The sequence below is a fragment of the Canis lupus genome, chromosome 3 (assembly GCF_003254725.2).
Source record: "Canis lupus dingo isolate Sandy chromosome 3, ASM325472v2, whole genome shotgun sequence".
NCBI lineage: Eukaryota > Metazoa > Chordata > Mammalia > Carnivora > Canidae > Canis > Canis lupus.
In genome coordinates this window covers 47,975,369-48,002,756 of record NC_064245.1, presented here as the reverse complement: position 1 = coordinate 48,002,756, position 27,388 = coordinate 47,975,369, and the positions used below count along the sequence as shown (strand labels likewise).

Below are 27,388 nucleotides of genomic sequence, written 5' to 3'. Positions count from 1 at the left end.
GCTAACCAGGGTAGAGCAGTGGACTGGAGAGGCAAGGACAGATGGAAGCATATGGTGGAGGTAACATCTATTGAAACCCCCTGCAACTGACTAGATGAAAGCAAAAAAAAATCAACAGAAGCACAAGATGAAGCCAAGGAATTCAGCCCCCGGGACTGGGCATATGGAGGAGCCCTTCATAGACTAAGAGACACAGTCAGTTGTCTCAAGGGTATTTCCGGGGCTGTGCTGGCCACCAGAGACTCTCCTCCCATAGATACCTGCTCTTAGCTTTCAGAACAACCTGCTAAGCAAAAAGCATTGAGATCATCAGCCTCTGGGTATCTCTGGACCCACGTGGCATTCCTAAACGGACTGTCCCTGGGGCTTGGGTCATTTCATAAACTATTCCAGGAACCATGTGTCTGGGAAGCTCCTGATGTGGCTCGTCAAACCTCTACTGAGCCCTACCATGATGTCTTGAATATAAAGGATAAAGGAAAGTAGAACACGTTAAATGAGTGCTTTGGAAGAAGTAAGCACAGCGTGCCAGGAGCCCTAGTAGAGAAGCCATGCACCCAGTTGTGGGATGGTCAGGGGTGGGGGGCAATGGCTGGAATGCATGAAAGACTCCTCCCACTCATCTATGCGTGTGTCTGACATTCTGAAGTATCCCCACCACCCAGGATCTACTTCCTTACGTGTGCTAAGGTGGCACTGCCTGTTCACCATGGACCCCTCTGCAGGCAGATACAGCTGGCTCTGAGTCCAGTTCTGTCATTACTGACCAGGTGGCTTTTGGCAGGATATTTAAGGTCTTTGAGCCTTAGTGACTTTTAACAAAGAGCCCAGGAATGAAATGAGAACAAAGTAGCACTACCCAACTTCCCTGATTTAAGAAACGTGAACGTCAAGTACCCCTGGGCCATGCTGGCCAGTGCCAAAAGTCCACTCTCTTACTTGGCACTGCTGAAGCAGAAAGAATCTGTTTTTCTCCAGACCCTCTCAGTAGCTTGTGCTGGACATGACAGTCATTCTGACAGGCTGACGAGAGATTCCATGGTGACTTCAAGTCTTGGCAGGTAAGCTGGAGAGGAATCAATAGGTTTTGAAATATAAATGGCAGAGCAATTTTCAGCTTCCATTTTGTCCCAAAAAGGTATGTGGATTTAAGTTCACCTTTACAGTTTAGACCAAAGAATATAAATAGGTCCACGTTTTTCAACGAGGGGCCTGACTTAAATAGCCGAAATAGAAGACCATGGGGTTTAATCTCCGTTAATAGATTTCAGGAAAACAGGGACCATTTCCTTGAACAGTATTGCAGTTATTGCATCAAAATATATATATAGCTGCAATTTGGGCCAGAGTGTAATAGGAAGCAAGATTTAATCCTTTTAATATTCTCTGTAACAGCACTGAGCCTCGGATACCCTCCCCAACTTACAGCAGGGTTCCCAGTGTCCTGGCATTGGGACGCTGGTTCTTGCCTACTCCAAATGTGCGTTGCTCCCCAGGAGACATAGAAGGGGGAAGGCAAAAGGGAGGGGATGCTACTGCAGCCTCCAAGGAGGAGAGTGTTCTTCTAAAACACGCAGTTTCTAAAATACTCTACCATTATCACTCTCCTCCCTTCTTCCATAACTGAGGGCACAATGAAATGAAGATGCTCAGAGCAGGAGTAAGCACTACTTTACATCTTATCCACTCGGCCTCCCTTCTGGAAGTGGCTGATTATCCTCCAAAACAGACTTACTCTTAGGACACGAAGGATTCTTGCCAGTTGGGGTTATTCTCTGAGTCTTGGTTTGAAGAGTATTCTGCAGCTTTTTCTCTGGAGTTGGCGATAATAAAAGGGGACACATTTCCAGGTATCCAAAGAACAGGAAAGGAACCAGATTTGTTAGGAGCCCTGCTACAGGAGGGGCTTTCACAAATGCCATCTCATTTAATCTGTATAAAAACTCAATACAAGGGATCCCTGGGTGGCGCAGTGGTTTAGCGCCTGCCTTTGGCCCAGGGCGCGATCCTGGAGACCCGGGATCGAATCCCACATCGGGCTCCCAGTGCATGGAGCCTGCTTCTCCCTCTGCCTGTGTCTCTGCCTCTCTCTCTCTCTCTGTGTAACTATCATAAATAAATAAAAATTAAAAAAAAAAAAGAATTATAAAAAAAAAAAAAACTCAATACAAGAAAGCATTTTGTGCCCGTTTTAATAAACAATGCACTGAGATTCAGTGAAGTTGAGTGACTTCCCAGGGTCACAAACTCCCTAGCGGCAAGAGTTGGAATCCAGAGTCTGTGCTGTCTCTAGTTTCAAAGCTCTCATTTCCTCCCCACGCACCAAGCAACCTCCACACATGAGCTCCCTGTGTGAAGCAAGGCTACTGTCAGCTCTTCCTCCTGACAAGTGTCTGCCAGTAGTACTGCCTGAGGTGTTCTCCAAAATACCGAGTTTGCTTACAAAACAGTCTCCCAGCCTACTCGATGCATGAACAACCCTGGAGAAGAGAAGACTCTGCACTTTGCAAGGATCAGAACCTCCTTGTGTGTGTATTTCCACCTCTGTGCTTTGCAAAGATCAGAACCCCTGTGTGTTTCACCTCTGAAAGCTTCAAAACCAGCCTTCTGCAAGCCAGTTATTCCCAGGTGCTTAGCGGCAGGGTAAATAAGATGTTTTCTGTAGCCCTGGAAATCTCTGATAAGAGCCCTAAAATCTTCTCGTCAAATCAACAAACTTTGAATTAGTAAGAAGGAGATTATTGGGTTTGGGTTTTGAAATGTCAACCCTGGGACAAATAATTAATCTCTCTCAGCTTCCATTTCTCTGTATATAAAATAGGGGGTGTTACAGGGCTATGGAGGGGGCTTATATTTAGAGTACTGCCCCATGCAGGGCTGGGGAGAGAGGGCAGTTAATAGAGAGTAGTTACTGCATTAAAAAGTTATTTACCAGCAAAATGGGTTTATTCAGAAATACCAGAACTGCAATTTGGCACATATAAGCTACTGTAAAATCATAGGCAAGTCCCATTGAAAACAAAGGAGAGGAATTTTATCAAGAAAGGGGGAGATAGGAAGACATTGTTTTGAAGGAAAGCCCAAGTCCAGAGTGGTAATGAATCCTCAATGGCTGAGTTGCTGGGACAGTAGATTTCTTAAAGGAGATGCAATGTACTCTGTTCCCTTTTGGCTCCTATAATGATAATTCTTCTGCTGGGGTCTGTAATTAACAGTTCTTCCTGTAGTTGACATGGAGTGGTATGCCTCCCTATTCTCTCTTTCCCAGTTCCATTTCAGTGAGGTGTCCCTTTACTAATTTACACATTTCCCCCCTTCGAGATCTTCTTCAAAAGCATCACTGAGCAAGAGTCAGGTTTTCAGAATTCAGTGCCTTTTTGTTCCTCAGACCAGGAAGGATCTTTCCTGGGTATCACGTCACATGTTGGTGGGACACTGCACAGATGGGAATCCTACCAAGATCACATTGGAGTAACAAGGACAGGTAGCAGAAGTCTCAGGCACTTCCATCTGTAGTCATGTCCTTAGTGGATACAGTGTTTTTATAAAGGTTGGACAGGCAATAAGTACAGAATCAAAAGTAACATGACCATCCCAAATTGTATGATGAGATTTTACAAGATCCTAGATCTGAACATAGCCAACTCAAAATATTTATTGGCACTCATTCAAGCTTAGGGAAGAAGAGTCCCCCTTATGAATACAAACCCCAGAGTCACATATGCCTCCTGAGAATCCGCACTTAAAGCAGCCATGAGAATAGAAGAGCGGATACTGCAAGAACACCTTGGAAGAATTAACCCAGTACATTTGGGAGGATACACTACGGATATAAACACAAAGCAATAGTTGGTGAACTTTCTGCAAAACAGCAAAACTTCAAAGATGTTTAAAAGCAGCATTGTTGGGACACCTGGGTGGCTCTGTGGTTGAGTTTGCCTTGGGCTCAGGGCATGATGCCAGGGTCCTGGGATCGAGTCTCGCATAGAGCTCCCTGCAGGGAGCCTGATTCTCCTTCTGCCTATGTCTCTGCCTCTCTCTCTCATGAACAAATAAATTAAAATCTAAAAACAAAACAAAAACAGAAACATCATTTTTATCTCAAAAGAACTGCTGGAGCTCAGATATGTTACTAATAATACAGCAAAGTTGAAAAATCAGAAACCATGAACTTTGGATAAGACTCTAGAGTCTGTTAATATCCATATAAAATAGACAGACTTCTTTGAACCCTGAACCTTCTAATGGGTCTGGTCCAAAGATCCCATTAGATGTCATCTGCTTTGGTGCTGGGAAGTCTTTACTCTTAGGTCACCAGATGGTGTGCAGGTCCAGTCAGGGTTGGGTGCTCTCTTTGGATGGGTCACGTGAATCCAAGAGTCTGTTCTCTGGCATTTGGCTGCACAGGTTGGTTAGCAGTGCAGGACTGAAGAGAGTCTTTCTGGAGATGTCTTTTCCAACAGACAATATGTCCAGGTTACAAGGTGTGATGCTCACGGTCTTCATCTCCCAGGAATGCATGGTGAAAAGATTGTTCAACTGGAGCATGGCTGTTTTTATAGAAGCAATTAGACTTTTACAGTATTGAAGTATATCTTATAAATGATGGGTTAAAGTCTTACGAAACCCAGTTGGGCTTCCCATCACTCAAGAGATACTCAAAGAGATGAGTTTGTGATTGGAAAGGAATATGGGCTTTATTCAGGAGGCTGGCCACCTGGGAAGAAGGCAGGCTCTTGTCCAAAAGCCATCACTGAGGTTTCTATCTGGTCCAGAGGTTTTTAAAGGGGTTTAGGGTCATCAGCAAAGGGAGTACCATGGCCTGCAACATTTCTCCACATCACATGCAGACACAATGCTGCGAGCCACAAATATCATCTCAGTGCCGGGGGTCCAGTTCTTGTTTTGTGATGAGCAGGAGTACTGTGTTCTACGAGGGCAAGGGCAAGGCCTACAGCTTACATAGAGGGAAGTCAGTAAAATCACTTGCGTGACCTAAAAAGAAAAACATTTTCTTAAAAGATTGCTAGGCTAATCAGAAAGCCGAGGTTGCTTCAGAGAGTCTTACTGGCTTCTATGGCCTGGCAAAGTTCTGGTCCTCCCCTCCTCAAGGCCAGTGGTTTGCAAATCTCAAAGTAAATTAGTTCTGCTAAACATCATGAGATTTAGGTCAGCAGGTAAGGACTGTGTTACCTGAAGCAAGTTAACCTCTAAGACTGGCTGGAGAGTTTTTACAAAAGGAGGCAGGGCCCAGCGCATTGGATATCCTGTGACTATCCCAGTGGGGGTGGATCTGAGGCTCAGAAAGCAAAGTGTAGTGCTTTCAGCCAAGGTCTTGGGAGGGTCTCTACTTTGCCAGTTGAGTGTTGATAGCACCATTAGTACTCCCAAATAACTGTGAGGATTGAGGATGGGATGCACAATGAGAATGCTCTGAAACTGGCCAAATAGTACAGACTCTTCAAAGCACCCAATAGGTCAATAGGTTCACTGAAGTTTGAGAGGCGTTCCCCAGGTAGGAATAATTTCTTCTAACAGAATTTTAGTCACACAAGAAGCAGTAGCCTGTCTGCAAGGGAAAGGTTCAGTCCAGTGAGAAAATCTACAAACCCATGACTAAAACTTACCTATAAATGTGAGATGGGGGAAACTGTAGGAAATTCAGCTGCCAAACCTAAAATGGCCCATTAGGTAATTGAAAGCATCCTACAGCAATGCAGATGGGTTTCCCTGCATTGTGTTTTGTATAGGTGTGCAAGTGAGGCATGCATTTTTTTGGTCTTCTTAGCATTTATGAACCAATATTGGTGAGGAAATATCTTTTTGTCAGACCAGTGGTTTAATACATGTGCAAGTAAGTAGTGGGAATTTTAGAATTTCTGATGGGGTTGGTTAGTTAGTCCAAAGCAGAGTTCTTTTTGCTGAACCAACAATTACTAGATTTCTAATACTGTTTTTCCTTTTCTGGGACCAACTATTGGGTATCACTGTTCAGTTTTTCCAAATGATCATTTGTGAGAACATCCCTTTGGACCATGAAAGAGGTTTGGCTATTGGTTTCCCTATAAGCAACATTTTTGGTGGAAAGATCAGCAAGGTGTTTTCCTTTGGCCTCTGAGGGGGCCAAGTCTGGAATGCCCAGGAACCTTAATAATATTCTAAAGCCATGAGCTACCCCAAAGGCGAACTGGACTGTCAATTGAAATGTTGGCGATTTTACCCTTGCTAAGCTACAAACCTGAAAGACCATATAGCTCAGCCTATTGGGCCAAAGTAGTCAAAGATAAAAGGACTGCCTTGGTGACTTCAAAAGGAATTGCAATAATGTACCCATCATATTTACCATCTTTATCCTTTAAATAAGAACACCATCAGTAAACCATGAGAAAACTACATGGGTTAGAGGACTTTCCTGTACATGGTCACAGGAGTCGAACCATGATCTGTCAGCATTAAGCAGCTGTGTTAGGTGTGGTCCAGGAAGGGGGAGAAGAGCAGGTGAAGGTTATTGCAGTGAAAAGGTTGTATGAGGAGCAGTTGGCAGCCAGTTGCCTCACCTCCTGTGACATCCTCCTGCCAAGTATGGAGTAAGGAGAATTCAGGACTCGGGCCTCTGCTACAGGGGCACAAGGATGTTTAGAGGGGGTCCTCTGGCCTTCACTAAATGGGCAGTAGAAGGAATGGCCCTGAGGCAGGGGGATATCCGTGTGCCACAGGGGCATACTGTTGGCCCCAATACCCTAGGGGTTGATGTCTCATGTTTTGGGTGGGTGCTCAAAGGGCATTCCCTCCCCTCTCCCATATAAACAGGAGAAGTTGATCATTAGGATGTCTGAGGATAAGGGGCTTTATTAGGCTTTTCTTTAAAGTCTCAAAAGCTGTGCCTTCCTGATCTTTACAAATAATAGGGTCAGGTTTGTCAGTTTTTAGTAAAGCATATGGAGGTTGGAGAACAGCTTGAAATCTAATTTCAACAGTAGCTAGCCAGTCCACAAAAGCCTCGCTAAGTGGTGCTTAGTTTTAGGTTTGGGGAGGTTCTAGATGCTAAAAACTACCTGGATTCAAATGTAGTCCTTGTTCTGAAATCTGGTGCTCTGTCAAAGGTGCAATTTCCCTATGTCTCTTCAAGGCCAAAAGTTTTAAACAAGTAGATGCTGTTTTCTGTAAAGAAGTTTGAGAAAGGGGGTGGGGGGGACCTGGGTAGCTCAGTCGGTTAAGCATCCAACTCTTGATTTTGCCTCAGGTCATGATCTCAGGGCTGTGAGGTTGAGCCCTATGTCAGGCTCCACACCCTGTGTGTGTGTGTGTGTGTGTGTGTGTGTGCGCGTGCGTGTGCATGCGCGCGCTCTCTTAAAAAAAGAAAAGCTTGAAAAAGGGAACAAAGAAGGAAATCCTCTCTGTATTGTAACTGACATCATCCAAATTGACTTCTAAGGCTTGTGAAAACTAAAAAGAAGTTCTCTGTGTAACCCCTGGGGCATTACTGTCCAGGTACAATCAAAAAGATATTCACTCTCCTTATCAACTAGGATACTGAAAAATGCATAGATCAACTACAGTGAAAATTTGCTTTGAGTGGGAATGGATGCCAGTAGTGTATGGGGGTTGGGAATTACCAGGTACCAAGGGACACCAATGTTATTTATTGCTTTGAGGTCATGAACAAACTTTTATCCTCAGCCACTGGGTTTTCTCAAGAGTAAAATAGGGATACTACAGGAACTAGTTCAGGAGCTAATAAGGCCTTGGGCCCTGTAATCTTCTTTATGCACTTGATGCCTTGAAGGATTTTTTTATTTATAAGGTATTGATTACTTCTGGAGAGAGGTTTTGAGGGATCTATTCGAACCTTGATGGGATGTATACTCTGGATTCTGCCAATATCAACTGAAGATCTTACCCATAAAAAGGAGGGTAGCTGATTCAATAGGGGCAAATGGTTGGCGTTTCCAGACTTTGCTATAGTGCTGGCACAGTCAGAGCAAGTAATGGTGCGGAAGGGTCATTTAATTCGCCTGGTTGGCTATTTTGATTACTACTGTCAGGTTCTTTGGGAGAAATTCTGGCACAATATTTTTCTAAGAAATCTCAGCCCAATAAATAAGGAGAAAAGGGTGAGTATTAGCAGGCCTAAACAAGGGGGAATAGGGTTTGGAGACTGGGAGCTATTGAGGTTTATTAAAGACCTCCACTATTTGAACTGGTTTCATATCCAAGGCTGGGGTATTGAGCAATGAGAGTTTAGCTCTGGTGTCGATAAAGACAAAGAGATTCATTCCCAATCTGGAGAGCGATTTCTCTGAACTGATCAGGCAAGAAGACTGGGAAGAACCGGTGTAGTTCCTCAGAGCCCCGACACTGGGAATTAGGAGGATATCACAAAGGCCAGATAGAAGGCTGCAGGTGCCTGGAGCTCTTAAGTTTGTAACCATCTTTTTCCACAGTCCTGGCCCTTGGCAGTAATAACGGAAATTAGGGGAGGGTTAGTTTTGTTTAGAGATGTTCGGTTGCCAGCATTAAAGATTAAGAATTTTAGTACTTTTTGGATGACTCATCTAGGGTGCAAGTGAGCTGGCTTGCCAAATTAAATCTGGCATGGGTAGTCCCATTCCATCCTGGTCCTTTTAACTAAAAAAGAAATACCAGGGCACCTGGATGGCTCAGGAGGTTGAGTGTCCCAATTCTAGATTTTGGCTCAGGGTTGTGAGACCGAGCCCCACATTGGGCTCTGTGCTGAGTGGGGAAGACTTCTTGGGATTTTCATGTACTCCATTTCAATAATAATAATAATAATAATAATAATAATAATATAATAATAGTAATAATAATAGTAATAATAATAAATTGAGTTCAGTGCTACCCAGGTGGATTCTACATCTAAAGGAAGACCAGAATCTTCTTTAAAGACAATTTGGGGGATGCCTGGGTGGCTCAGCGGTTGAGTGCCTGCCTTTGGCGCAGGGCATGATCCTGGAGTCCTGGTATCGAGTCCCACATTGGGCTCCCTGAGTGGAGCCTGCTTCTCTCTCTGCCTGTGTCTCTACCTCTGTGTGTGTGTGTGTGTGTCTCTCATAAATAAAATAAATAAATAAATAAATAAATAAATAAATAAATAAATAAATAAATAAAATCTTTATTTAAAAAAAGACAATTTGGAGTTGATTGTAATAGTTATGAACAGGTTCACCAGGCTTTTGTGTGCAAATCTGAATTTTGTTCCAAAGCTACCATAATTGCTTAGTGGAGCTTTCCAGCAAGTGTTCTAGCATCCTGCCAAAAGCTAGGGGTCTGTTTTCTCTAAATCCCCTTCAGGATGTTCCCATTGGGCTAGTTCCATCCATTGTTTCACCTGGCCCTCGGCAATAAGCACGTGGACTAATATAAATCTGAGAAACCAGGTTGGTAAATTTTAATAACTCTGTTAAATTCTTCAGCACACCTTACAGGAGTCCTCAGTCACTTTGGGAAACTCTTTAACTGGCTCACAATTTGACCTTATTCCAGGGAACATAAGAAATGTGGGGCTTATTAGGGAGAGGAGCGAGGCGTTCCTTCAGAGGGAAAGAGAAGGTGAGCCAATAAGGGAAATGGCCTCAGAGGCTGTACCTGAGCCAGGAGGCTGCCATACATTCTGAGACCAAGAGAACAGGGAAGGGGGAAAGTGGGCTCAGCCGCCCTGTTTCCTTTGATGCAGCTAGTATAAATTTCAGATTTCTGACAACGTTTGGAAGCTTCAAAAATAGCAATCAATATAGGCATCCCATTCAGTAGACAATTTTAGAATCAGGCCTGTCCAATTCAGTTTTGAGAAAAGTAAATTTAGGAAATGGAAGGGTTCCCCACTAAAATTGAAAATTTCTTTTGGTGAAGTTGGTCCATTTAGTTAGAAATGCATGTGAAGAGAGACTACAGCTTTTCAACATAAAACCATTTGGGGTCCCAGAAGGCGGACAGCACCCTCTAAAGCATTTTGAGGCTGGAACCCCATTTCTTAGAGGTTTGTTCTTTAGAGAAACAAAAATTTCCTAAACAGTGCAGTTTTTCAACAGCAACATTCCAGTTCCAAAAGGAATCCTACCAAAGGCCAAATGAGTGCTCTCAGAACAAAGCCTTAAAACAGATCTCGAATAAAGTCTGGAGAGCTCAAAACCCAGAGTGGAGCTTGATATCCAGAAGAAAACTTACCTTCAAAGTCTAAGGTCAGCAGAAAAGTAGCTCACATGGCTCTGAGGGTGCCAGCCCTAGTTTGCTCATGGAGCTGGTGCAGGTTCTCTCTGGATCTCACTCTGATCGCTAAATAGTGTTAACCTTAAAAATCCCATTATTTTACCAGCAAAAAAAAAAAAAAATCAACAATAATAAATAGAATTGCAGTTCCGGATATGTAAGCTACAGCAAAACCATAGGCAAGTTCATAAAGGAGAGGAAGGTTACTTTATGGAGAAGAATCAAGAGGTCGGGAGGGGTTCTGAATGAAAGTCTATTGGAGAAAAGCAAGAGTTGAGGGTGAAGACCAGCTCTTATGGCCAGTGGCTGGGGTAGTCCATTTCTTGTAGGAGATACAATGTGTACCTTTCCCTGTTGGGGGTCTGTAATTGACAGTTGAGTTGTTCTTGTTATATGGCTCCCCCTTCTGTCCTCCCTGTTCCATTTTAAGGAGGTTTCCCTTCATTAACTACCACCACAGTCTCCCATTGGTGTCTGGGGAGGCAGGATCCTGCAGGGACGGGTTTGTTTGGTCTACCTGAGTGATAAACAGAATGATGAGTGCCTGCACGTGAGAATTAGCCATCAGGTGGAACTCCCTGCTGTGACTAATCAGGCATGTGCTAGAATGACCTCTGATGAATGAGATCCAGTCTGTTCTTCCTCTCTAGTATTCTCTGCACACCTGAGAGCCAGAGCCCCCCTTTAGGGAAGAATTTAAGTCCCTATAAAGGAAAAAGATGAATTCCATGGAAAAGCCAATATTTTTTTTCATATAGAAAAGGAACCTCATAACAGTTATACTGAAAGTATTGAACCTGGACTTTATTCTAAAGTGTTACCCCAAATCCCCTGTATAACATAAATCAGGTGCCAGAAGCTCTGGCCAGGTGGAAGGACCAGACCTGCGCATAACACTTCATCTGTACCAATGCTCGCCTTGACCCTGGCTAGGTGCTCAGTATTAGCTCCATTTTAAAGATTAGGAAACTGAGGCACCAAGGAATGAAGTGACTTGCCCCTAAGGCTTTTGACTCAAAGGTTCTTTCTTCCCTATCACAAAGGTTCTCCAAAATATGAAAAAACTTTTTCTAGTTTGAAGGCTTTTTCTGACTCCTTCCAGGGCTGCGTCATCTGGTAATAGAGCTTGACAGGAGGCAGGATAAAATTGACACGTTAACACAAAGAAGGATGCCCTACTTTAAAGATAACACAATATTTTAAAAACCCTCACTCAGATACAGATCTATGAAGGAGTTGCATATTGGCAATTTAGAGGGCTATTTTGGTCCAAGCAGGTATTAAATAATGACTCCTTTATGTTGCAAATCTCCTCCAATGTGTTGAAAATAGGACCACATTTGCCCAGTGTGGATGTGTTTGTGACTCTTTCAGCCCTTTTGCATTGAGGAGCGAGGGGCCTCTGTGCTGTCACTCCCTTCCCATGGCAGAGCTGTTGCCAGAGGTATCCAGGTCTTGGCATCCCCATGGCCTGGTGATGAATGGGAAGGCTAGGACAAAGTGACCTCAGGAAAGGCAGAAGAGGAGGGAGGGGCTATCACAGTCTCCTAAAATCCAGAGAAATAGGTGAATGGATTCACACAATCCCATTGGGCCCGAGAAACAGATTTGTTCTTTTTCCTAAGTCATCAATATAAATTGGCTCCAGTTCTCCATTTCTTTACTTAAATAATGTGGAGTGTGACTTAGTTTCTCCTATGTGGTTGTCAGAGCAGTTAGCCCAGGGGGCTCCTTTTGAGTTAAATGAAGAAAGGCATTTGTTGGGGGTGGGGGGTGGGAGAGTACCCACTGGTTGGTGAGGAAGGCCTTGGATCCTGGGGCAGCCTTCTTATGAGGACTTTCCATGGTGTGGGCCCAGGCAGACCTGGAAGCTGCCTGCAGGATTTTGAGCCTGGAGTTTACTTGTTGAATCGAGCTGCTTGGGCAGTTTAATGAGGTTTCCAACTAAAATTCCTTCTCAGGGTTTCTCTGCAGGCTAACATGGGACAGAGCTGAGGAGTGCTAAGGCTAGGCTAAGTGCTGAGGCATCTGGAGAGCCAGGAGCTCGGCCAACCTCATTAGGACTGATGGGACAGTGCGGTCCCTCTCTCAGCCCTTCTGAGCCTGTCCTTAAAACAAAGGAAGGGCTGTTTTCCTCAGTAAGTCCTTTCCCTCCCTGGCTGCCCTCGGAGGGTCCATCCGAAAGGAGGGTCTGCAGCATGGATGACACAGGTGTTCTCATTCTGGTGATCATGAATGGACTTCAGGGGTCCATGAACCCCCTGAAACATGGTGTGATTTTTTTTGGGGGGGTAGATGTACTTTCCCGGGCGAAGGATCTATATCTCATCACTTCAGATTCACAAAGTGCAACTGATACTCCAGGGCTGACCCTAGAAATATCATCCAGCTCGCAGGCTACCTCAGGACTGGGATCTCAGATCTCTTGGCACCTGCTTCCATGTTCTGCCCTGAGGGCTCTCCCTGAATGTGATTGGCACCACATTCTGGTCTTGGGAATACTTTTAGTGTGAGGCAATTAATTTGTATTAATGGGCCATCTACTGATTTCCCATAGTACGGATGAAACGCTTCCCCCACCCTCCCCCTCTCCCTCCCAATGGCCAGAATCACCAGGAGATGCTTTCACAATGCCAATGACCCGGCCACACACCAAACATTCTAATTTAATTGTTCTAGGATGGAACACCTTGGATGATTATAAATGTGCAGCCAGGACTGATGACCTTCGGGCTTGGACAAGGGCCAGAAACACAGACCTGAGTTAAGGAGAGTAGTTCTCATCCCCTCTGCCATTTTTGATCATTGGTTGGAAGCATGTGGAATACTCCATGGTGAAGGTTTTAAAACTGGTTCTCAGCTCAGAATGAGAAGAATTCAATGCAGTGGTGATGTCTAGGGGAAGGGAAATTGTTAGCTTGCATGCAGATATTTTTCATCTTAAATGATGGATGCATACACATTTATCTGTGCATTTTACACAAGTGCATGCATGTATACACGTGTGTGTCTATACATAAGGTAAAGTGTACTCCTGTTCAACTTCTGGTCCCTTCCGGTCCCTGCTCCCTCCACTCACACACATAGCCATGGAAGCACTGTGCAGGAACACGATACACGGAGTGCACTACCTCCTTGCATTTCCCTCGATGAGGTTGCACTGCTTCAACACGAGGAATGGTCTCTCCAGAGAAGACCAGCTTTTTCCTTCTCAGCCTGTCAGCAGATGAGACTAGTAGCAGCTGTCATTCATCTGGTTTGTGTTCTAGGTGTCCTTCTAAATGCTTTCCATGGCTTTATTTGGTCAGTCTTCTGAGCAGTCTCAGCAGGAGTGATATTATCCCCATTTTGCAGATGAGAAAATAACAGCCCAGGGGGACTTGACAACTGGGCACAGGTTTGAGCAGAACTGGAGTTTGGACTCCAGTCTTTCCAGCCCTGTGCCATGGAGTCAGGAGCCCAGCGGGACCCCCTAGCCCGGTGGTCCTGTCAAGAGAGCAGTGCATGCGTATGGATGGGGAGAGGCCAGAGCATGAATGTGACGTGTTTCTTCCCCTCTCGCAGGCTTCATTCCCCCTCCCCTCATCTTTGGGGCCGGCATTGACTCCACCTGCCTGTTCTGGAGCACGTTCTGCGGGGAGCAAGGCGCCTGTGTCCTGTATGACAACGTGGCCTACAGATACCTGTATGTCAGCATCGCCATCGTTCTGAAGTCCTCCGCCTTTGTCCTCTACACAACCACGTGGCAGTGCCTGAGGAAAAACTATAAACGCTACATCAAAAACCACGAGGGCGGGCTGAGCACCAGTGAGTTCTTTGCCTCTACTCTGACCCTAGACAATCTGGGGAGGGACCCTGTGCCCGCAAGCCAGACCCATAGGACAAAATTTATCTATAACCTTGAAGATCATGAGTGGTGTGAAAACATGGAGTCCGTTTTATAGTGACGAAAGGAGGTTGAACTCTGTATTAGGAATCAAAGGGTCATTTTTCCTAAAAAAAGAAAAAGTTTCAAAAAAAAAAAGCAAAACTCAGTACAGAGACACACACCTACACACGCGCACACACACACACACACACACACAACACACACAACACAGCCCTTGTCCTCTTTCTCAAAATCAGAGCCAGACAGGATTCAGAATAAGGAGAACATGGGATCGCGTGTCTGGCGTGCGACCTGCTGGGCCCAGAGTCTACTCTTTGAAGGCACCTCGTGGTTTTTTTCGGGATGCCGACAGCTGCAAGCAACAGGCACTGCCAAATTCAGGGAACTAATGGTGGCCCGCTTGGAGGATGGACCTTTCTGGATATACATACACATACAAATTTTTTTAAAAGTCTACTAAAAAACACAAGTTGACAACATTGCCAGGATAAGCACTAGCGACACACCCTGTGCCACCTGCCCCCTCCACGCGAGGGTGGGGGGCACGCAAGTCGCAGGAGCGGGTGTTCCCTCCTCTCACTTTTGCAATATGGGTCATTGTGTAGACGACTCACCCAGTCTGCATGTGGTTCAAGGCCCCAGAGTTCTCTCAGCGATGCTAATGGGTGATCCGTGCTGGAGTCTGTAGTTGGCATCTCTCACCAGCTCCATGTTCATGTTCAAGACTGAGGGCCCCAGGGGGGAGCCGGGCATGGGGGGTGGGGTGGCACCTTCCCTCCCCCCACAGCACCCCCCAGCCCCGCAGAGTGACCTCAGGAAGCAGTGGGCCTCGCCTGGCTATGACCGACTTCTCTCAGAGCCGGTGAAACCCACACAGTCCAAGTCATTTGCTTACATTTGCCAAACATTTTGCCATTTTTAAAAGAAAAAACCGCAATGCATATGAATTTCAAACTGTTGTATGTATAATCCTCTAATACTATTTTTAACCACTTCTAAAATCCGTGTTAACCCTTCAATCACTAACACATTTCTCTAGGCTGAGTTTATTATGCTGGTTGCTTTCTTTCTCTTTTCCTCCTTTTTTTAATGCACCAAAAATATAATGTGATTCAAGGGATGCATTAATCTATTGTAATTTTTTTTATCGTTTTATCCTCATTCGGATATTCTGCGCAAACAAGAATATACCATGTGCTACATGAAGAAAAAAATGCTTTAAGAGTGTCTATGCAGCCTGCCTTTAAAAGAATCACATTTGAGACAACAGGGGATAATGTGATGAATTGCAAATTCGCCTTCTGGCTTTATTCCCCATGATTCAGTGATCACTGTCATGGGAAGCCCTTTTATATTCATGCTTCACATTCCGAGAAGCGTTCTTTTCAGCCCGTGGAGGAGACACGCTTAGATGTGGGTTGTGTGGATGGGCACAGTGCCTCTGGGGATAGGCAAGAGAAGGAACAGTCCCTGGCATGAGCTGTTGATCGGTTTGTGGGGTCTGTGATGGTGAATAGACCCACAGGGTTGTAGAAGCCACCGCAGGTCTGATGCATTAAAATGTCACTGTTTTCAGGGTCAGACTTGAACAAAGAGGCCTCGTCTGTGTTTTGAAAGTGGCTGACCCTCCAGCAGTTGGAGATAAGAATCTTGGGAGAGGCCTCTCGGAGGCAGGAGTCTCTGCCTCATAAGACCATTCCCATAAGGGGGCGGAGCTTAGTGAGAGCCTGCGTGTGCACCCACGTGGCTCTGTTAAGGCCCTTTCATGTCTCCTCCATGACCTTTGTCCAGGCCACTCATGGCCCTGGGAAAGATCTCAAGGGTTGTTGGTTGGTTTGTCTTTTCACGAAAGACACAGATTTGCAGTTCACACAGAGGGCAACAGAAGAATCAGAAATGCAAAGAGTGGGGAGAAGAGTGGGCTCGTTGTGTGCCAAATTTCTCAACCTGTAAATGGGGCATTTTGAGTGACAGCCCGAAACTTGAGAAAGCACCACCAAGCAAGGACAACGTGTCGTGGTGCGGGCCCACCGTGATCAGCTGCCTGGGACAGGATTCTTCCAAAAACACCCTTCATGTGTTTCCTCTTAGTCTGTCCTTGTCCGTGGACATAGGGACACTCCTCAATGTGTTAACTAGAAAAAGGCAGGATTGTTCTCCAACCAACTCATAAAATATGTATTCTCTGTCGCTCCTAAGGCTTTGAAACTGTTCTGTACAGGTTTGGGGTGAGTTGTGTTTTAAAATGTGTTGCTAATAGGCCACTGCCCTCTGCATAGCTCTCCAAACTCAGTACACACACAGTGAGGCCCGATGACCTCGTGCTTTCATGGGGCCATTTGCTTTAAAAAGAAAGTTTTTTGAAAACTCTTTGCATTTTGGATTTTTTTTTTTTCCTCTGAAATTTTAAGATGAATGAAATGTTGAGATGAAAAAGGAAAACACCTCCAGGGCTCAGTTTTGTCAACAATTGGATATGAACTGAAAGCCCCCAATTTCAACATGGCTCTAAACTGTGGTGTGTCACCTTTTAGAGTTTTAATTTCTTTCCTACTTACAGAACAGAAAACCCAGTCTGGTGTTAGGTTTCCTTTTGTGCTACAAAGAACTGTTGTATCTACAACATTAGATCCAGCTCCTTGGTTATTTGTTTGGTTTTGAGTGGTATTCTGAATGAAAAGATGTCCTGGCAAGAGCTACATGGGCCTTACAACAAAAATGTAAGGGATAGAATAAACCTAGAAGGTGAACACAGCTTCTCTCTCTCTTCTGCTCCTAACTCCTCCACCATCTTAGTTGAACTGACCCAGAGATGGATGAAAAAGTCTCTCTCTTTGCTGCAACTTTTGACAGATTTTTTTTGTAACTCCTACATGTAGACCAAGAAGTTTTTTGACCGATGTTAGTCCTGTATATGAAGTAAACATATTTTGTAAAAGTAGATTTCTCTCTGAGGTATGGAGTTTGGTGTGTGCTGTCAGGGAGGACCAGCAGCCTTGCTCCCTCCTTCACGCCTCCACCGAGGAAGGCTGGGAAGCATCAAGGCACCCTGGGGACACTGCCACTCCAGAAGGCCACAGCATGTGGGCTTTCCTCACAGCTAATGAAGGAGCAAGAGAGACCTCCTCTCCATATCCCCCCTAAGGAGTTTTCCAGTAGTGCTTAGGCAAAATAATAAGGGTAAGTCAAGAGCTTTTAAGGAATCCTTTGACAGACTTGTTAATGTCTTCCACACAGGAAAGAGTGTGCTTCTCCATAAAAATCACTTTTTTCTCTCACCAACTTAGAGTAGAATGGCTTCTTCTAGTGATTTTTAAAGTTAGGCCTATACGTTTTAAAGTAGTGTTTATACAGTTAGATCACTGATTTAATCCCCTTCCCTATCTTCAAGGATGACCCCTTACTTGGACATGTCAAGATTTCCCATCCCTTCCCCAGGGAAACCTACCACTTCAGAAGGCCACAGCATACAGGCTTTCCTCACAGCTAATGAAGGAGCAAGAGAAGTCTTTCCCTCTCAGGTGACCTGCAGAAACATTCCATACATGGGCAACCACCCAGTCCCTAGGATGACCACCATACCACTCCTGAGGCATTTTCTCAGTAAAAAGTTTTAACCATGGTTCCTAATGGATTATCTTCTGTACTTCTAGAGCAGACCATTCATTGAGGAACATGTGGAATGGAGAACAAAATATATATATATATATATATATATATATATATATATATATATATTATATATACACACACACACACACATATACACGCTCACAGAGAAACCCTCTGAGGAAAAGTAGTCGCTGGCTGCTGTCAACAAGTTGACAAACCTTCTGTAACCTGCAGGGCTGCTTTCCCGCCGCCTGCTATTCAGGCCTTCATGAGTATGATCTCTTCTCCACCCAGTCAGGGCAGCCGTGTTAAGCACTTCTCAGCAGTGTTAAGCAATAAAGGTCAATGTAGAGAAATCCTATAGTCAAGAGCAGAGGGAGGAGGATGGATAAACTTCTGTTACGGTTTGGTAGCTTTCCACTCCAGAGTTGTTTGTGTATTTGGTTTGGTTTAGACAAAGGAAGAAAACCAGGCCAGTAGTCGTTCAGCCCCACAGAGAAATATTTGCTTTCTTGTGCTCTTTTTATCTGATTATTTTGATGGCTCAGGAGAAAGTTCCAGACACACAGTGAGGGCTTGATTGCTGAGTGTGTCCCACTGCCCTCTCCCTCAGCCCCCATTCAGCCATAAGCTGTGTTTCCCTTTAAGTTAGAATCCAGGTCAAATACTTACTAGATGCCACGTTTTCCAAGAGAAGGTGCTAGCAAAAATTAAGTTCAGCCTGGAAAATTAATTAGTGTGGAACATAAACATAGTCCTCCTCCTCCTCCCTCTGCCCTTCCTCCTTGTTCATTATACCATCACTTCCAACTCAGTCCAAATTCTTGAGTTCTGAACAGGTGCAAGGACCTAATCTCTTCGAGCAGTTAACTAGCCCTGAATGATAGCCTTCAGACCCAGCACCCCTGGGGGATATGGTTGCTCACAAATTCTCAAAACAGAAGAATCCTTAACCAATTGAATATGCAAGAAGCTATTTCTGTTCAGATGCCTCTTACAGGGCCTGATGCTCAAGGTAACACTGGAAACTACACTGCCTGCACATAGCCAGCCACCCCCCCCCCTTTTCTCCATTTGTAGGTGATCTCAGAGTGCCTGGTGGTCATGTCAGAAAGGACAGGAGTTGAATGGCCTAAAATGGGAAATTCAGAAAAGCAAAGAGTCTCCTGTACCTCAGAGATATGTGATTGCTCTGGAGACAGGGACAGAACTCCTGCCTCTCGGGGACCATCCACATGGGTAGCATGATTTCCCTTGGCAGGGTTAGTGCCATTTGGGGATATATTGTACAAGCTTCATAATTTATATAAAAATAATTTCTATAAAATTTCTCGAGTGCATTTATGCACTCGTTCCTTTATTAAGATTCTGGTAATATGCCAGGCCCTGGACCAGCAGCAAAGATGAAAAAGACATGGTTCCATCCTCCAAGAGCTCACAGTTCAATGAGACAGACCTGACCACAAACAAAAGCAATAGAATAATAATATTAAGAGCCCGGCTCTGACTGGGCCCAAGGAGGGCTGATTCATGGTGGTGGAAAGTTCAGCCTCCTGGCATCGAGAATCAGGAAGGTTTGAGAGAGAGGCATAGGTCTAGAACCAAGAACTAAAGAGCAGTGCGTGTCTGCCAGGGAGAGGGGGTAGGAGGTCACCTCTCCTGAGAGGGCCACTGGAACAAGTTGACAAACCTGTAAAGAGCTAGGTGGTAAGCATTTTAAGTCTTTGAGGGTCCTACAGAGTCTGTCACAAGCACTCAACTCTGTTGTGGCATGAAAGCAGCTCATGTGTAAACAAATGCATGGGCTGTGTTCCAATAAAGCTTTTCTTACAAAGACAGTGGCCGAGGGCAGTAGGGTGCTGAGCTCTGAAGCAGTACAGCATGTTTGGGGATTGGGGGGGGGGGGCAGGGGGCTCCAGCAGCTAAGGCTGCTCTAGCATGGGCTAAGTCACATGTAGGAGGGGTCCTGCAGCTGGTTGTCCATCAGCCCTGACGTTACTGCCCATGGGAATCTAATGCGAGTATCCCATTTTCCAAGAATGAGGTAAGTACCCCATGACTGTCAGGGTTTATAATTGAAGGCAACATCATCTTTCTCTCTATGGACTGAGAGGAATTTGAGCTACATGATCTGATCTCCAGGCCCTTCCAAGCTCTGATACTCCATAGTTCTACCATAGTAATTGTCCTGTTATGCGATGAAATGGGGATGGGTGGAGGAAATGTAGGAATGAGTAAAAAAAAAAAAAAAAAAAGGATTCAAATAGTATTTCACATCCCTTCCACCAACACAAACTCTTAGCACTATGAAACTAGTAGATATGCCAGCGGAATTGGTAAGCACTATTAACAACTAATAATAGTAGCTAACATTTACCAAGCACTTACTGTGAACCAGCTTCTTACATGTGTTAGCTCATTTAATCTCAACAATAGCTCCGTGAGGTAGGAACTGTTATTAGCATCAGTGTATAGGAGAGGAAAACGAGGCAGGGAGGGCTTTCAGAATCGGCTCAGGACCAGGAGAAACCGCTGGGATTCAAACCCAGGTCCATGAATCCAAAGCCTGTGATCTTAGCCTTTACGGGTACCCCCTGCATACTGGGCAAGATGTGAGACACCGCTCCCCACCCATAAGGACCGCCTCATCAGAAAGACCCCTGCTCAAATGGACTGTGGGTCCCACCCATTCTCACGTGCCCCCTAATAGAATCACCAGGACACCACGACAGCTGTCTTCCGGGGACTTTGGTTCTTCCTGTGTTGTTCCCAGTCTTAACCACAGAGCCCAGTCTCTATAGGGTGTTCTACCAGAAGCGGACAGGTAAAAGGAAACAGATTCTCCCGCTCTCCTACATTGTGACATGCCAGGGAGGCATTCCTCAGTGCTGGTCATCGGCTTCAGTGGGGAGACCCCAGACATCCCACCAGGCACCGCCATGGTTCTCAACATCAACCTCAGGATTTTGGCTCTGGCCCAGGACTTTCAGACACCCTGACACTGGTCACAGGTTGGATATGTCTTTCTCTATATCAGATATTAGGCTTTTAGGAACACAGTTTCTTGATGCTTCTATTTTTGCATTAATGACTCAGGCCAACAATCAGTAGTTGATAATTAGCATAAATTCTGAATATTTTTCCATAAGGCAAAGTGATTATGTTCTTCTCCTATGAGCAAATGGAACGGTAAATTTTCCGGAGGTTTAACATTCTGTAGGTTGACATCTTGCCATCCCATTAAAATTCCCCCAAAATAATATTTTTCTTAAGTTCATGCTACTTAATAGAAGATAGCTCTCACGGAGATATGTTTGTCAAAACTGTTCAATTTTATAATCTAAGGACATAAGATGAATTGGAAGTATGCAATGTAGGAAGTCGCATTACAAAAGGAACCCAGCTAACACATAGATTAGTCCAGCACATCAAAGGAGAAGGGGGCTGGGAAGCTCACATGTAACAGCCTGCTACCACTTGCCAGGTCCCATAAGGCACAGTCCCAGGTAATACACCCAGCAGCTTTACACCAGGTAAAGGTAAGTCTAATTTTTTCCACTTTTATAGATCAGGAAACTGGTTTGGTAAACCCAAGCCTCTCAAGACTAACAACTAGTTAGAAAGGCCACCAGGAGCCAATGCCAGGTCTGTCTGACTCCTGAACCAGTGCTCTTTCTACACCGCATCTCCACCAAAATGAGAGCACAAATCTGCCTCTTACGAAGCTCTGATGAGGCCAGCAGAGCATCTACTCTTGGGAAAACCCCTACAGAAATCTCTGTTTCACAGAGAAATGAGCCAAGAGCCAGAGATGAGAACCTCTGCAAAATTTTGCCTTCAGGCATGGAATCTAAAATGAAAAACTTTTTTACCTTAATAATTAAACATTAGAGACCTTTAAATACACTTCTCCTTCCTTCTTCCACCTTAGCCACATGGGTAGAAGTGTTCTGGCCACTCATGATCCTCTTATTCATTCTGGACACTTCTATTAACCAACCCCAGCTCTTGCTTCTGTCCTACCCTCCCCAACCCCCTGTTCCACAGGCTTCCAGCAGAACCCCACCACCACCACCACCCCTTACCCCCTGCCAAGACCACAAGAACTTGATCCTCACAAAAGTGGAGGAAGGATGCTCCAAACTGCCCTGAGCACATGGGCTGCCTCCTATAAGCCAGACTACAGCTGCAAAATCTTGAGGAAAAGAGTGACATTTCCACACCTTTTCTACCACTGAATCGGAGTCCAAAGAGGACCAGTAAATGAGTGGGGACTTGTATAGCCCCACTATGCCTATCACCGAACAGCAGAGCTGCATGTCATGCTCGATGAGACCTACCCAGCTTGTAAATCATTACAAGGACTAGCTGGGTTTTTAATGCCTTTTAAATGAAGCCACAGCATCTATTTTGGAAGTGTGGCACAGGCTTAAAAACCTTGCTCCAGTGAGGAGATTGACTCAGCATGTGGTGCATACTGTGGCTGAAAAGAAAACCAAGTGTCCAGGATGCTGGAGGAGAAAGCATGACATTATGATGCTGGTGGGTGTTCTCTGGCACTCAGCCACATCTTCAACAGAGATTGCAGTGACACTTGGAGTCCCAGAACACAAGGCCTGTCACTGGTGATTTATATAAGATGAGGACAAGTTAATGACTGGGATACATCTTATTCATTCCCATAGAAGAAACATCTAGTTGAGTGTTGGTATAGATACATAGATAAATGTGCTTCTCAGAAAGATGTGGCCTTCACAAAGGTCTCTGGGCTTGGAATCTGGCTCCTTGGGGTTACATGGAGCAAAACCCAGTATTTCCTTGCATGACTTCTGCTCTTGTCCATTTCACTGAAAAGCCCTGATGGTATTATAATAAGCCTTAAGAAAAAAAAAAAAGTAGGAAAACCAGAAAAGACCGATCTCTTTTTCCTCTTGGCTCTTCTTCCCTCCTCCCCTTTTAGGCACAGAGTACCAAGACATTGAGACTGAGAAAACCTGCCCCGAGTCACATTCACCTTCAGAAGACTCCTTTGTGAGAAGCTGAGGGCCTGGCCCTCATCCTCCTCCTCCAGAGAACAGCCCGCCACTATCCACAGACCTCGCAGGCTTGACTTAGAGTGCTCTGCCCTGCCCAAGAACCCAAGGGTCCCTGTGTGGATTATCCAGCCAGTGTGTGGTCCTTTGAGGCCCCAAGCGTAGGCCTGTGATGAGGACTGAGGAGGTGTCTGTGGTCAGGAGTCCTCCAAACCCCTGCAGTAGGCTATTTCCTGGGTTGCTAAACAGTAATGTTGACCAGGTGTGCAATTTCCCTTTGGTCCATCCCTCCCTTGGCTCCTGTGGGGATGTCCTGCTGACATGCTTTAGAAATCCCCCCTCTCCAGACTACTCTGACGGAGGGCTCCAGCAGCTCTTAACAAAAGCAGCTGAGGCTGGATTACAATGGGGTGGGGGTGGGGAGTGGTAAAAATGACCCTGTTTCAAGAAGGGACAAAAAAAAGCACATACTCAATAGATTTTGAGTGTGGTATTCTGTATTTTTGCAGCTTATATTTTCCAGATGAGCAGTTTAGAAATATGTGATGTAAAGTACATACTGTACATTTGCTGAAAATTATATTAAAAGCACTATTTTAATTCTTTCTTTGTCTCATGCTGTAATCTCTATTATCTTTTTCTCTTGTGTTTTTGGGTAGAATGATCTTAAAAGATTCTTTTGGGGAGTGTTTCTGGCTGTAGATGTAGATTTGTGGGCTTTGAGGCATTTAAAAGAGCACAGGCTTTGGAGCCAAAATAGTTCCTGGCTTCAAATCCTCACCCCATTGCTTGATGCTGGTGTGGCGTTGAGCAAGTAAGCAGACTCCACTGAGACTCAATTTTATTATTTTTAAATTGGAATATTGACATCTGCTTTATACAGCTGTGGCAAGACTTAAATGAGGTCACAGGTGGATGCACCAAACTCTAGCACTGAATGGTTGCTTGGTAGTGGTAATTATTCATTGCCTCTCCAACCTCTGGCTAGAATGAGGTGCTCCATAGCCCTGATGCAGCTCCTATTGCTACATTTGGTTTTCCTGTCCAATTCTCCTACTGGAAGAGCAGGGAATGGCTTCCTCTCAGGGCCAACCCATGAGGATTTGGTGGATGCTCAGTATGCATGTGAGTGAATGATAAACAGTCTCAGATGCATCAGCCTGGGGGGCTTTGTCTTCAGTCCCAGTCTACAGAGGCAACAGAAGTATTTGTCTTCCCTCTTCTGGATCCACAGACACCCCCCCCCCCCCACACACACACACAGATACACATCAGCCTCACCCTGTAGATGGGGCTCTGGTTGTCTTCCTAGTCCTTGCCAGGCCTCTTTGTAATTGGCCACTTTCTCTTCCACATCCTGAGTCCACTGGCTGGACTCCTACTACATATGGACAGACTGGTCAGGTTGATGCCAGCGACTAACGTGGGTCATACATTCATTACATCGTTGGCCAGACTGCAGCTCCAGAAACTGGTGCTTGCATTTTGTCTTCTGGGCAAGAGATATAGGATGGCCCCACTCCTCTTATGGGGCTAGCACTTTCTTCGTATTCTCTTCCAGCTTGGATCTTGCCCTCTATAGCTTCATCCTTTGTAGGTGAGCTCACCTGAAATCAGAGCTCGTCAAGCTAATATTACTAGAGGACTTCACTCACCTCAGCCCTTTGTTGTCTTTTTGGTCAGGAGTCCATGGACTCATGAAAGAGCGTGCTTGGGTGAGTTACTTTCACTGAGGCCTGATTACCCAGCACACCGATGCCTCGAGGACTCTTTTTTGCCCAGCCCTGCTATTTATGTGATTGTTTAGTGTTTGCAAGGCAACATGATTTATTCTCTCTGGCATAAAGATCCCAAGAAAATGCAATTTTAACATTCTCTGTCCTGACTCAGAAAGATGCTGAAGCAGCTGAAAAATTGGTTAGTGGTTCCTCCCAGGAGCAGGGCTTCATTTGCACTGGAAATTCAGCAGGAGACAGAAGGATGCAAGGAAAGTCTATTGCTTATGGCATTCATGCTTTCAATCCAAAATTTCACATTTGTGTTACATCTATTGCTCCATTTCTTTTCTCTTGCTACCTTTCCTTCCATAAAGGTGGTCAAATTTATGGAAAGCTTACCCTCCATCCATTTTATCTTAACTTCACAAAGACCCATTATTGCTTTTTTGGAATCAAGAGAGTCATCCTTCAATATATAAGCAGGTCCATAAGAGATCTGGTCACAAAGGTTGTTCAGTCAACTCAGGGAGAATTGAAGGTTGAACTCACATCCAGCTCTCAGCAATGTCCTCTCAGCTACAAAGGCCAATGGGGCTTTGAACTCCATATATATGTGGTCCATCTTGATCCATATCTGAAAATCCAACTTGACCCTTTTCTCAGTCTTTGTGAAAGGACTGCACCCAAGCATTTGACTCAACCAAAATAAAAATAGGCAGTTTCTGTGGCCTCAAAAACAGATTCAAAACTACTAATATACCCACTTTACAAAGAACTTGTGTTTTTTTTTTCTTTTTAGGCTTTGCTACTTCAGGAACTACTGCTACAGAACTATTTCTGTAACTCTGCAGAGAAATGTCTATGGGTAACATATAGGGCGGAAACTAACTTTTGCTTTCTGTAATGTGCTTTTAAAAGTATTATAAGCTCCCTGAGTTCCAGTGTTCCAAAGTATGAAATGCACAAATACGCATTTATTGGGACTCCCAAACGAGGGCTTTTCAGATCTTCAAGAGTGTTTCAATGGGCAATCCCACTTCTTTGCTCTTCCTCATAAGGGAATGAAGGGGTGAAATAAAAAGGCAATTAACTCAGAGCACAAAGGCAGAGTGACAAATGCAAGAATTCATTTGACCAAGAATATAGGAAAGAGCCTCAGGAATTCAAACCTGCCATGACAGAAGCCATTTGCTACAATAATCATGGCCTAGGTCTTTAAGTTGTATGCAGATGATTAGACCTCACAACGTAATGTGAGAAAAGGAGACATATATGTCTTGAGCAGGACATTGGAGATAAGACTTTATTTAAAAGTCAACTGTCCCTGTGAGTGGTGACCCTTGATGCATATAGCATTGTCAATCATTGCTTCAGATGATATTGGCAGATCAATCCCCTCAAAATCAGAGGCAACAACTGGGGAAGAGAGCTACAGAATTCAGATCCACACTGGGGAAGGGCAGAACCAATAAATTCTTGTAGGTCTTCTCTCTGATTAGGTCCCACCCTCTCCTTCATGGCATCTGAGGCTCCCTGATAATCTGAGCCCTGGGGGAGACAGTTAGTGGTTCCCACACACATTCCATATTTCAAACTGATGTGAGGTTTCAAGAGAAGCCATGATTTTTAATTAGTACAGACAAGACTGTGAGGCTTCCTGCACACAGTAGGCCCTCCATAGCTGGGAGCAGGAGGAGGACAGGATGGAAAGAGCAGGTACCAAGTTTGCATTTCAGCTCGGCTGCTTACCAGCCTTGCCAGGTTACCAAGTCAAGTCACCGCTCTGAATCTGTCTTTATGTGGCTCGAAGATGAGAAGGTTTCAGCCTGCCTGGCAAGACATCAGGAGAATTCCATGTATGTATAATCTAGAGTGGTCCCAGTGGGACTCAAGAAGTAATGAGTTTCAATGAGAGTTCTCATCCTTGGCCACCTAATACAAACAGCTTCTATTTACCAGCATTTGCTACCATTTTGCTTTTGGAAAATCCTTGGTCCTATTGGGTAGCTCCTCCCTCTCAGTTGGTTCCTTAAATTTTGAGTCATTTTTAGTTATTGAAACAGCTTCACTTCTAGATCTGTCTCCTCAGGCAAGGAAAACAAAAGTAAAAATAAACTGTTGGGACTATACCAAACTAAAAGGCTTCCTGCACAGCAAAGGAGACCGTCAACAAAATGAAAAGGTAACCCACTGAATGGGAGAAGATGTTTGCAAATGATAGCTCCAATAAGAGGTTAATATCCAAAATTATGAAGAACTTGTAGAACCTTAAACCAAAAGAACCCAAATAAACCAATCAAAAATGGGCAGAGGACTTGAAAAGCCATTTTCCCAGAAGACATACAGATGGCTGACACATGAAAAACTGTTCAATATCAATCATCGGGGAAATGCAGATCAAAACCACAATATCATCTCACACCTGTCAGAATAGTTAGTATTAAAAAGACAAGAAATAGCAAGTGTTGGCATTAAGTGAAGATGCAGAGTTAAAGGAATTCTCATGCATTGTTGGTGGGAATATAAATTGGTGCAGCTGCTGTGGAAAACAGTACAGGTGTTCCTCAAAAACCTGGAAATAGAAATGCCATACAATCTAGTAATTCCACTACTGGGTACTTAATCCCCCAAAATAAACACAAGTTCCAAAATGTATATGCACCCCTATGTATAGTGCAGCATTATTTATAATAGCCAAAGATATGAAAGTAATTTAAGTGTTCATTGATAGATAAATGGACAAAGATATGGTATGTGTGTGTGTGTGTGTGTGTGTGTGTGTGTGTAATGGAATATTATTCAGCCATAAAAAATGAGATTCTGCCACTTGCCACCTGTGGCAACATGTATGAAACTAGAGGGTATTATTCTAAGTGAAATAAGTCAGAGATGACAAATGCCTTAGGATT

General features: G+C 44.5%; 1 protein-coding gene across 2 annotated transcripts in view; it reads left to right on the top strand.

Moving 5' to 3' along the window:
- Positions 1–23,366, top strand: part of SLCO3A1 (solute carrier organic anion transporter family member 3A1) — a 303,455-nt gene extending 280,089 nt beyond the window's left edge. The window contains exons 10-11 of one of the 2 annotated variants that reach the window (XM_025438159.3): positions 13,792–14,034; positions 22,689–23,366. In XM_025438159.3, the coding sequence (XP_025293944.3) occupies positions 13,792–14,034; positions 22,689–22,771 (326 nt within the window). In that variant the 3' untranslated portion in view covers positions 22,772–23,366. Of the gene's footprint in view, positions 1–13,791; positions 16,871–22,688 lie in introns of those variants that run through there. The other variant, XM_035714824.2, reaches the window with a different exon arrangement.
- Positions 23,367–27,388: the final 4,022 nt, after the last annotated feature.